Genomic DNA, 11,581 nt, shown 5'->3' on the forward strand with positions numbered 1-11,581 from the left:
TGCAGGTACAGTATGTAAAGAACTTTACATACTTCATACTTCACATTCCTTCATTAACATTTTCCCAACACACAGGATGTGATGTAATGTCCCTTGTGCTTTCTAGAGAGCCTAAAAACCTAGTTTAGATGTTAGGGAAGACGGATGGACAGTGAAAGTGGATGTATACACGATAACGTGTATTGTGATTTAAGAAAAACATTGCACCAGAGCTAGCTGCAGGTCCTGGGCAGGGGTACACTAACATAAACTACAAAATATAATCAATTCGGCACCTTGTATCACTGCTAGTCAAAGAAAGTTGAATGTTTTAATTGCAATTAAGAGCACAGTGTGAGCAGGTCTTCTTTCATTGTGTTTGGAGGGTAAACCACAGGCCTACCCAGAGGGACGGGTCCCCAGCCAAGGTCAAACCAGAGGGCGGGCCCAAAGCAGGGGTCAAACTAGAGGGTGTGTCCCCGGCAGAGGGCTAACCAGAGGGCGTTTCCCCAGAGTCACTATCATCAGAGCACCTCGCTGGACAGACCTCTGGCAGAGCCACCAGAGATGAGTCTGCCTGAATATCCTCCTCGTCTGATTGGATCAGAGGCCCGTCACTCCCCTCACTGGCTACCTCTTCCTCCCGACCCCCTGCTGCGTCCTGGTTGGCTGCCGGGCTGTCTGTGGGAGGGGCCTGGCTGGTGGAGCCTCTGGGAGACTCTGAAGACCAAGACTCAGGATCTGGGCCTGTTGGCGCGGAATGCCCGAGTTAGTGAACTAACTCGCTCGCAAGCTAGGTATTTCAGTGTGAAGTAGAGGTCTGCAACCCAATGGGAAGTTAATGTTTTGGACATAGCTGGTTTCTGCCCGACAGCAGAGATATAATACAAAATGTTGATTTAAAAATAAGCTCACAAGCTAATAAAGACATTCTGTTACAGGAAATAACAGAACGCCTTACCAATCAGAATGGAGAGTATTCAACAAAATTGTATAATAAATAAATATGCCAGTCATGCTGGGTCAGTTAGTTGCGCTTACAAGCCAGACATTTTAGGCCTCAGAGATACTGCAGGGCAGCACCAAATCTATGTGTGATAGGAACTTTTTTTTTTTTACATTAACTACTTGAACCCTAGCATCCCTATTCTCAGGGGAACATTTGCAAAAAAATAGCCGATCTACAAGCTCACAACGCGTCGCTTGTAGATCTGCTATTTTCGGCGAAGAGGTTTGGTGTACAGGGGGAAGTACAGAGACAAAGGTCAAACTTACTAAGTATTGAGGGTTTAAGTGGTTAAATATCTGAAAATACACATTAACATGAATCCAATGTGCAATGGGGGTCCCTGCTTCATCTCTCTCTCAGCTAAGGGGTCCCGAAAAACGTTGAAGACCCCTGCTCTAGTGTGTTTTACTTTTCTTTTTTATGGCAGTTTTTGCTTTATTTAGATTAGAACAGCAGAGGGCAGTGGAGAGACAGGGAACTAAGGCAGGGGGGAGTTCAGTCTGATTTTGGGGGGCATTTTGTCCATTGCTTGAATTATTTGGGTTGTAATACTTTAATTCACTGGTTGAGTGATTAAGATCTCCACCTCTGAACCCACATGGACCCAAAACACTAGAACAGTGGTTCTCAAAGTGGGGTCCGGGGACCCCCAGGGTCCTTGGAGGGTTCCAGCAAAATTTGTTATTACAGCATCACACTCATTTTAACCACTTCATCCATATTTTATATGTTGGCTATTCAAAAATAGCAGATATACAAGCTCACAGCACGTCACTTTGTGCAGCGCTGAGAACTTGTACATCTGCTATTTTAGAATGTATTATATTTAGCTTTTTTTTTTATTGATTTTTTAACTTTAATTCTCTTCTGGGTGTCCCTGGCAAAAAAACATTTTTGAGATGGGGGTCCGTGGCCAAATATATATCATTTTGGGGGTTCTTGACATGAAAAGCTTTGAGAACCACTGTTCTAGAATCAAATGCAGCATCATAATATCAAGACAGGGTCTAATAACACTGTGGCTTCCATGTGCATCATCAGTCATCTATCAGTTCAGCACTATGATCTCTGTCATCAACATATTTGGGCAAAGTTTCAGCCCAATCAAACCTCTTTTGATTTCCAGTATGAAAAGTAAAAACAATATGTGAAAAAAAGTGGTTAGCCAGATTCGACAGAAATACAGACAGACATACTGTATAGACTCTCTTCTAGACCAGTTCTCAAACTCTTTAGCTCCGGACCCAAAAGAGAAATCTGATGTCTCCCCGATACCCAAACTAGTGAAAATAGCTGATCTACCTTGGAGATCTGCTATTTTCACTAATTCTTAAAAGTTTTTTATTTTATTTCAATGGAATTTCTTAGATTTTTATTTCTCTTGAAAAATAATGAAATTTCTTTTCAATGTCTGATTGATATTCCTTATTTATATTTGAACATCTTTTGAAATATATATATCTTTTTATTGTAGTAAATGAAAAAAAAGGGGTTTGGGAAACAGTTCTAGACAGTTTGGCCCCTACCAGTGCCACATAAAAATAAATCAATACAAACCAATACAAATCCTAGCGAACAGAGAAGGGGCTTACCTGAGGTGAGAGATGATGCTGTGCTGATGGTGCTGATATCATCTGCTGTAGAGTTGAGGAAGTCATCTAGAGCTTCCTGGTCAGAGACATCAGTCACAGTCATCTGGTCCAAAGCGCACACCTGACTCCCTGTTGCCTCTACACAAACACAAACACAGACACACATACACAGACACACACGCATACACACACATTTGTAGACTGCACTTATCTAAACAAAGTTACAAAGCGCTTTACATAAGCTGAATGACATTTTATTTTCTATACATAGTAACAAAAAAGAACGTCCGTACACCCAGTAAGTTTAAAAGCAGGTGCGTAGGCGACAAACGAGAAGATATACCCGCACACTGCCACTTGCACGTTCAAGAGAAGTTTTAATGTAAGCAACGTTTCGGTCATGTAGAGTGTAGACCATACATGGGCAACTGGCGGCCCGGGGGCCACATGCGGCCCTCACCTTCACTTAATGCGGCCCGCAGGTTAATATCGGAATACTGATATATTATTGATTTCAGCTGTTACAATTCCAAACATGCAAACATGACCCGCTTTAATTACTTCAGTCTATATTAGTAGCTTAATGACTAGTATTAAAATTCTATAGTCTTTTTTTATGTCCAATGTTTTTGTATTTAAGTTCATACAAATGCATTTTAAATTAAATAAAAATGTTACTTTTCAGGATTCCAATTCATTCCTTGGGCAAAACACCCTGAAAAGAAGGAGTCCCTCTCACGGCACACTGTTTGGAAACCACTGCCCTATTACTGTGTGTTTTATCCAGGCCTCTAAATTGGCACTTGCGGCCCTATTCTGGGCGCCGTCTTACCCATTATCCCTAAACTTCTTTGCCATTTTTTACTATTTTGAAAAACATTTTCAAATAGTTGAAATAGCAAATCTACAAGCTCACAATGTGTCGATGTAGATTGGCTATTTGAACTACTTGACAATGTTTTTCAAAATAGTAAAAAATGGCAAAGAAGTTTAGGGATAATGGGTAAGACGGCGCCCAGAATACTGTAGGGCCGATAGGGACTCACCCTAAACCTTAGGCTTTAGGGCCTAAAGTCACTGAATGATGGACCACACCATTCCTACCTCTGAGTTGGAGGTATCCAGCAGACAGGTACTGTTCCATATCCTGGTGGAAGGCCTCCTCATAGATCTTCTGTCGCTCCTTCAGTTTGTGCTGCGTTGCCTGCTCCAGCTCAGCTACCTTCTGGGCATGCTCTGCGTCCAGCTCCACTACAACCAGGAAGTAAAGCGGGGAAGAGAAGAGATCACCCTTCATGTGCCCATCAATGGTGTTGTGGTTAGGACGCTTACATACAGAACAGAAACTTGTCAAGACTTTTATATCATTTTGTATCTCCATATTTAAACTTTTTACCAGGTTGCTTGCAGCCTGGTCTAGGAAGAGGCTGATCAACTACTCACTTTCTCTCGACACTTTCTAAACACTTGCTAGCGACCTTTTCATCATTGGCTGTCCTTCAATCCTTTAATCCAATGGGGAGACTTCCCCAGAGTATAACATTGTCCCATAGAGGACACCCGTTGCTCATGAGCAACGGGTGTCCTCTATGGGATCAGAGCCCAGAACAAAAGAAAAAGTGTGGACTCCTCATACACACACACACACACACACACACACACACACACACACAGCGCCGCCTCCAACAGCGATTTGTTACTCCGTGAGCTGAACACACACACACACACACACAGCTTAAAAAAGGTCCCAGGCTAATAAGCCTTAATACATTATAATTGCCCTCTATAACTCAAATAAAAAATGTACAACACCTTAAATATTGTATTTATGACATCATCAACTTGCGAAGGGCGTTGTCCACCTTGAGTAAAAGATTAACTACTTTTAAAATAAACTAGAAAAAGTGCTCCTCGGAGCACAACTCTCCGCTGTTGGGAATGTTGGGAATGTTCTATCTGTATAAGTGTCCTATCCGTCCTGTCTGTATAAGTGTCCTATCCCTCCTGTCTGTATAAGTGTCCTATCCGTCCTGTCTATGTAAGTGTCCTATCCGTCCTGTCTGTGTAAGTGTCCTATCCGTCCTGTCTGTGTAAGTGTCCTATCCAATTGTTACAGTATCCGCCATTTCTCAACCATTTCGTGATTGTTCCTGTCTTACCTCACTCTTACCAGACTTGTGTTGGGAATGTTGGGAATGTTCTAATTCTTATGTTCTAACTGTCCTATCCATCCTGTCTGTGTAAGTGTCCTATCCCTCCTGTCTGTATAAGTGTCCTATCCGTCCTGTCTGTATACTGTAAGTGTCCTATCCGTCCTGTCTGTATACTGTAAGTGTCCTATCCGTCCTGTCTGTGTAAGTGTCATATCCCTCCTGTCTATGTAAGTGTCCTATCCGTCCTGTCTGTATACTGTAAGTGTTCTATCCGTCCTGTCTGTATAAGTGTCCTATCCGTCCTGTCTGTGTACTATAAGTGTCCTATCCGTCTGTGTAAGTGTCATATCCCTCCTGTCTATATAAGTGTCCTATCTGTCCTATTTGCCAATTATGTATCAGCCATGCAGCCATTTCGTGATGGTTCCTGTCTTACCTCACTTTGGCAGTGGCAAAGACACTGCCAAAGTGACGCCATGTATTTATACAATATTTCACCGTATTGTCACGTGTCACGTGAGGCTTGACCAATCGGTGTGTCATATTTAGAAAGTGAAAACAAAACTCTCCTGCGGAGAGTAATAAAATATTTAAGGTGTTTTTAATTTTGATAGAGGGCAATTATAATGCAGGCATATAAGGCTTATTATCCAGGGATCCTTTTAACGTCGGGGAAAATGACAGCTCACCGGCCCAGGTGATGACAATAATACTCTAATTATTATAATAGCATTAATCGTAATAAAGTTACAACTTCCATATGGAGTTGGGGTCAGTCAGTTCGAGTTTTACACAGCGTGGTCCGTGGAGCAAAGCTTTGCTCTGCTCGCTATTAAAAGAGTAATTTGTTTGTTTGTCTATTAAGTGCTACTATTTGTCGTCTTGCTTACCATGCGGTAGACAAACATTCCTGTCCGATGATAATGTAGTTAATGTAGATGTAGTTGATAGAAATTAGATGCCATAGATCCATCTATCTTTGGAAGTGAAAAAAGATTTGCCTGTACTGTATTTTGTTTGTTGAAATATTAATGGAATGCACATTCTTCCAGTATATAATGCAGTCCTTGTTGATGAGCTTTTTTTTAAGAGATTTTGGAGCTCTGGCTCCAAAAAAAAACTATTATTTTACGAGGTAAATGATTAAAATCCAGCTGCAAACAGCTGGCTTTTGCCATCATTACATGTCAAAACCGGAGGGGTTGGCTAAGTTAGCAATAGTATTAGTAACATTAGGGGGGTGGAGTTTAGCGAACGGTCTTTTCCCCTGGTTTAAATAAAAGTGAAACAAGTGTTGGATGTGTGATGGACGTAGCCGTTAGCTCACCTTTCAGAGACTCCAGCTCCTTCCTGTTAAAACACAACAAAACAAGTTGAAACAATGTCATGCATACGCGTCAGGGAGGTTAGAACTCGTGATGTCAGGCGTCACGTCAGGACACCAGGTCATTCACACAGTGTCTGGGAGACTACATCACATGCTATCAGGAGAATGTCATTCACACAGCGTCTGGGAGGTTAGAACAAATCATTTTCAAGTAACTTCTATCTGGTCTTTGGAAGGCAGTATGCCCTTGCACTACTATATGTACATGAACAGAACAGAGGTCCCTTTCAGGCCTGTAGTCTTAAGCAGACTTTAGAATCCCAATGATTGCGTGGGGTAAAGCCACACGTGCTGAGAAATGCCTTTTGTGTCTTAAATGCCTTTTATGCCTAATGTACTGTAAAGCACTATGAATATGAATTTGTGTATGAAATGTGCTATACAAATAAACTTGCCGTGCAGCATAGAGACAATCAATTGAGGGAATATTTTAGCAAAACCTTTCCTGGATTACCTGGCATGTTGTAACAGTTTGACTGTATATTGACTATTTTGTAAAGACAGCTGTTGAATGAACATCTATATTTATTTATGTACTGTGTCGCTGTGGGTTATTTTGTGTATGTTTAATTCTTCTGCTGTTTTTTTTTATTTATCATTTAACATTTTAATATTAGTTAAAAGCGTGAAAAAAAGAGAGAAAGAATTATAAGACAATCGATGGGGTCTAGTGAGGGATGCAACGGGTCCAACTCAACAACAGGACCACTATATGACCACCCCCAAGGAACCCTGAGGGTCCCTGGACCCCACTTTGAGAACCGGTGGTGCAGTGGTTCCCAAAATGTTTAGCTCAAGACCCAAAAGAGAAAATAGACGTTTGCCCGGGACCTAAACTAGTGAAAATATCAGATCTACAATCTCACAACTACTTTTGTTATTTTCACAACTTCTTAAACATTTATTTTATTTTATTTTTATTTTAGGCTATTTATGGAAAAAGAATATTACTATACAATACTATAATACTAATAATACTTTTGGAAAATGTTGGTAAGAATAGTTTTAATTGATGAAAAGTTGTGATTTCTTTGTTTAAACTTTTTTAATCTTTTGAAATAATACTTTTTTTTTTTTAATTAAACAAAAAAAGGGGGATATTTACTTGCGGCCCATAAAAATTAGTCCGCGACCCAACAATCTATAGGCACCATGCATAAGGTCTTATATCTACTAGCTGTTCTTTTCTGCACATGGCTACTGTACACAGCGCCATGCGGCAGGCAGGTGCCAGGCGTTGGTGTATCACCTCTTCTTCTTCTTGTAGTTCTCCAGCTGGTTGAGGTGATGCTGCTTGAATCTCAGCTGGTCACACTGGCAGCACAGCGTCTCCAGGTAGACCAGTCTGCTCTCCATCTCCTCAAAGTCCCCTTCTAGATGGGCTGGACACACACACACACACACACACACACACACGGTAACAGAAGTCAATCACAGTGACAGCACTGCACCCAAATATATCAGGAAACTTTCTGCTGCCTTAGCCCATAAAGACCGGGGACGCATCTGTGTGTAATTTTTTGATTTCTTTGGCCATTCAAAAATAGCAGATCTACAAGCTCATAGCGGCACTGCGCTATGAGCTTGTAGATCTGCTTTTTTTTTGTTTTAAATCATGAACATTTGTGCAAATCTTTGAATATATATTTTTAAAGACACAATTTTTAACTCAAATCTTTGCTTCTGGAGGATTCTACAAATATCTTCTAAATACTAACATATGTTGCTAACATATGCTGAAAAAACATATGTTGCTATAATCAGTGGTTCCCAAAATGTTTCATGTCAAGGACCACCCTAAAATATGTTGTTCCATGGACCCCCAGAAGCAAAGATTTGAGTTAAAAATGTTCGCTTAAAAAAATATAGATATTCAAGGATTTGCACAAATTTTCACGATTTTTCGAAAATAGCCAAATAAATCTTAAAATGACACGGATGCGTTCCCGGTCTTAATGGGTTGAAGTGCCTCGGGCAGGTATCCGTACCTATCCTGGTAGTGATGGTTTCTAGTTCAGTGATGAATGTAGGTAAGGTGTGGAGTTGCTCCTGGAGCTGAGTCACAGATGTTCTCCTCCTCTCACTGTGAGCTGACAGCATCACCACTTCACCATCTACTGCCTGGATGAGAGAGAGAGAGAGAGACGGAGAGAGACTGAGGTGGCGTAAAGCTTGATTTATACTTCGTTACGCGACGTCATTGCCTCGTGCCGAGAATAGCCGACAAGCTCAAGTGTCATGGACGCGACGCGTTGAGAGGTCTGCTATTCTATTATGCTATTATATAAATTAGCGTTGACACTAAAAACCATTGTGAAACCATATATAATAGGATAGGACAGAATAGTCTCCAGACTTTCAGGTATACCTCTGCAGCCTGAGCAGAGTCCTTTGTTCTTTTATGGAGCAACATCCAGCTGTCCTCATACCTAAACAAACACACACACACACACACACACACACACACACACACACACACACACACACACACACACACACACACACACACACACACACACACAGCAAATTAATTTATCTGTATACAACTGAGGTGGTATTTGTTAAAATGGACTGTGCGCAAGTGTGCGTACACGCGTGTGTGAGTGTGTACTGTACAGTACACGTACGCGAGAGAGAGTGTGTGTGTGTGTGTGTGTGTGTGTGTGTGTGTGTGTGTGTGTGTGTGTGTGTGTGTGTGTGTGTGTGTGTGTGTGTGTGTGTGTGTGTGTGTGTGTGTGTGTGTGTGTGTGTGTGTGTGTGTGTGTGTGTGTGTGTGTGTGTGTGTGTGTGTGTGTGTGTGGGGTAACCTGCTGAGGAGCTCCAGTCCAGCAGTAAAGTGAGGAAGATTTTCTTCAAATCTAACAAGAGGAACAGAACAATCAGAAACTATTTCTTGCCTGTTATTTCACAGTGACCTAAATTGCAGGTAACATCCACTTTTAATCTGCATAAACAAACACACCCAGAAGCACAGTTTATAAATAAAGCCTCTATACTCACCGTGGCCTCCTTTTAACTTTGGCATCTTTAGACTTGTCCCCTAAGGTCTTGATGCTGTGAGAAAGGAATTAAGACTTCATACATAGAATGTTGTCATGACCTTACACACATACTTTGCTTCCTTTAACCACTTAAACCTTTAAGACCTGAGCCGATTATTTAAAATGTTTCCTAAATCCTAACATTTTTTTTTCACGATTTTTCAAAAATAGCAGATCTACAAGCTCATAGCGCGGCACTCGGTGCCGCGCTATGAGCTTGTATATCTGCTATTTTTGAATAGCCAAAGAAATCTAAAGTGACACAGATGCGTTCCAGGTCTTAATGGGTTAAACCCTATACGCTACTGTACTTGGTTGACTGGAGTCCCTCAGGGCTCTATACTAGTGACCTTTCTGTTTTGGCTCTACACTAAATATCTTCAATGAAAATAGCTGATCTACAAGCTCACAATGTGTTGCGTCGGCTATTTTCTGTGAAGGTTTTTTCCCAACAATACGTATGCTGGGGTTTAAGAGGTTAAATAAACTGTTAAGTGTGATGCCTATGATTGACTTTTACCTAATAGTTGCCCTCTAAATGTTTCTTGATCTGTGGCATTATTTTTTCTTGAATCAGCAGCACAACAAATCAAGTTCCCTGAGTGAATGGCATTTGATGAAAGGGATGACACTTTCTTTAATTAACCAATTATACAAAATAGCTGCAATAACCCCAGTGGTGGAAAAAGTACTAAAATGTTGTACTGAAGTTAAAGTATCAATACTGCAATGTAGAAATAAGTTAAAATCCGGAATTTAAAATGTACTTAAAAATAAAAAAGTACAAAAGTATTGGCATCAAAAACATATTTTGGAAATAGCAGATCTATAAGCTTACAATGCTTCTCATCGGGAGGCATTGTGAGCTTGTAGATCTGCTATTTTCAAATGGCCGAAATGTATATGGCTGAACTTAAGTGGTTACTGTATGTTTTGTAATAATAATCAAAATCTACAAAATAACTAGAAACTAAAGTTTTCAAATAATTGTAGTGGAGTAAAAGTATGATATTTGCCTCTGAGAATGTAGTGGAGTAAAAGTAAAAGTACAGAAAATTGGCAACAATCCAGTAAAGTAAAAAATACCTCAAAACTGTACTTAAGTACAGTACTTGAGTAAATGCACTTAGCTACTTTACACCATTGGTTCTCAAAGTGGGGTCCGGGGACCCCCAGGAGTCCCTGAGGGAGTTCCAGGGGGTCCCCAGGTAAATTATGGATAGTTAGGAACCAAATGGACCCTCGTGGGTCTGTAACTCTGAGAGTGTACAAATGGAACCAAATGGACCCTGAGATAGAAATGCCATAGGTCCTTAGCCTAAAGCACGTCAAACTGGGGGTCCTTGAAATTAAAATGGATGAAAATCACTGCTAGAGCCTTAAAAATCTTCTCTTATGCGTGTCCCTGGCATATCTTTTCAAATGGCGGTCCGCGGGCGAATAAGTGTCAATTGGGGGGTCCTTGCCATGAAAAAGTTTGAGAACCACTGCTTTACACCACTGACCCTGGTTGGGACAGAAAAACTGACAGCCCCCCCCCCCCCCCCCTCTCTCTCTGACCCCATGACTGTCAGCTGAGACCAATAACTCAGGCTATAGCAGGCTAACCACTTAGCTGGGGCTAGCCTACATTTACTGAACGTCCACCGATAATAGCAATGTGAAACTTTCAGTTAAACACATGAACCCTTAATGCCTAGTACTTAACTCATCAATTCATATGTTTTAGGGATATGCTTGGCTATAGTGCCATCTGTCATGATGTGCTGCTGACATGCTCAATGTGTACACACAAACCCAAATGAAGGTTAAGCTACTGTTATCCTTATACAAACAGCAATACAACTAAAAAATACGTTTACATTTTAAAATAAGTGTAAACTGACACTGCAATAAACAGGATACAAACCCAGAAGTGAAGTCCTGTTGGACAGTCTGAAGCCTTTCTCTGAAATTCTCAAACATCTTCCTTCCTCTTTTCCTGGCTGTTTGTTTTTTAGTGACTGATCTTAGCTTATGATAGTCATCTTAACATGTATCATGTTAAAGATGCTTTAACTTTAACACATCCTAGTAGTATTAGTCGTAGTAAGAGTAAACATTCGTATCTATGTATTGATAGAGCCTGCAGTATTGGTTGTTATGATCGGTCCATCAACACAACCCGCACTCAAAGGAAATACACTTCCGGATTGGAGCTTCAAAATAAAAGCACCGTTGATAAGTTTATATATAAAAATAAAAGTCTGTGTGTGCGTGTGTGTGTGTGTGTGTGTGTGTGTGTGTGTGTGTGTGTGTGTGTGTGTGTGTGTGTGTGTGTGTGTGTGTGTGTGTGTGTGTGTGTGTGTGTGTGTGTGTGTGTGTGTATTTGTCCCATTCAAGAATGGTTGATTAATTATTTGTGAGTGCTGATTGATTGA

General features: G+C 40.8%; 1 protein-coding gene across 1 annotated transcript; it reads right to left on the reverse strand.

The window, feature by feature from the left end:
* Window positions 1–398: 398 nt before the first annotated feature.
* dtnbp1a (dystrobrevin binding protein 1a) lies at window positions 399–11,321 on the reverse strand. Its single transcript, XM_084050672.1, has 10 exons — window positions 11,071–11,321; window positions 9,121–9,174; window positions 8,928–8,978; window positions 8,489–8,549; window positions 8,109–8,241; window positions 7,370–7,502; window positions 6,061–6,083; window positions 3,685–3,831; window positions 2,581–2,718; window positions 399–726 (listed from the first exon to the last, which is right to left on the reverse strand). The coding sequence occupies exons 1-10, from the start codon at window positions 11,124–11,126 to the stop codon at window positions 470–472; spliced, it is 1,053 nt and encodes a 350-aa protein (XP_083906798.1). The 5' UTR covers window positions 11,127–11,321; the 3' UTR covers window positions 399–469.
* Between the last annotated feature and the right edge of the window lie 260 nt (window positions 11,322–11,581).

The sequence above is a fragment of the Gymnoscopelus microlampas genome, assembly GCF_963454915.1.
Source record: "Gymnoscopelus microlampas genome assembly, chromosome: 3".
In the NCBI taxonomy this organism is placed as follows: Eukaryota; Metazoa; Chordata; class Actinopteri; order Myctophiformes; family Myctophidae; genus Gymnoscopelus; species Gymnoscopelus microlampas.

Bases quoted from the DNA above. Each gene is read 5' to 3' on its own strand.
- dtnbp1a (XM_084050672.1), bottom strand. From the start codon at position 11,126: ATGTTTGAGAATTTCAGAGAAAGGCTTCAGACTGTCCAACAGGACTTC. The intron at 6,084-7,369 runs GTGATACACCAA...GTGTTTTAACAG, and splicing joins AACTACAAGAAGAAGAAGAG to GAAGGAGCTGGAGTCTCTGA. The intron at 3,832-6,060 runs GTGAGCTAACGG...TCCTGGTTGTAG, and splicing joins GGAGCTGGAGTCTCTGAAAG to TGGAGCTGGACGCAGAGCAT.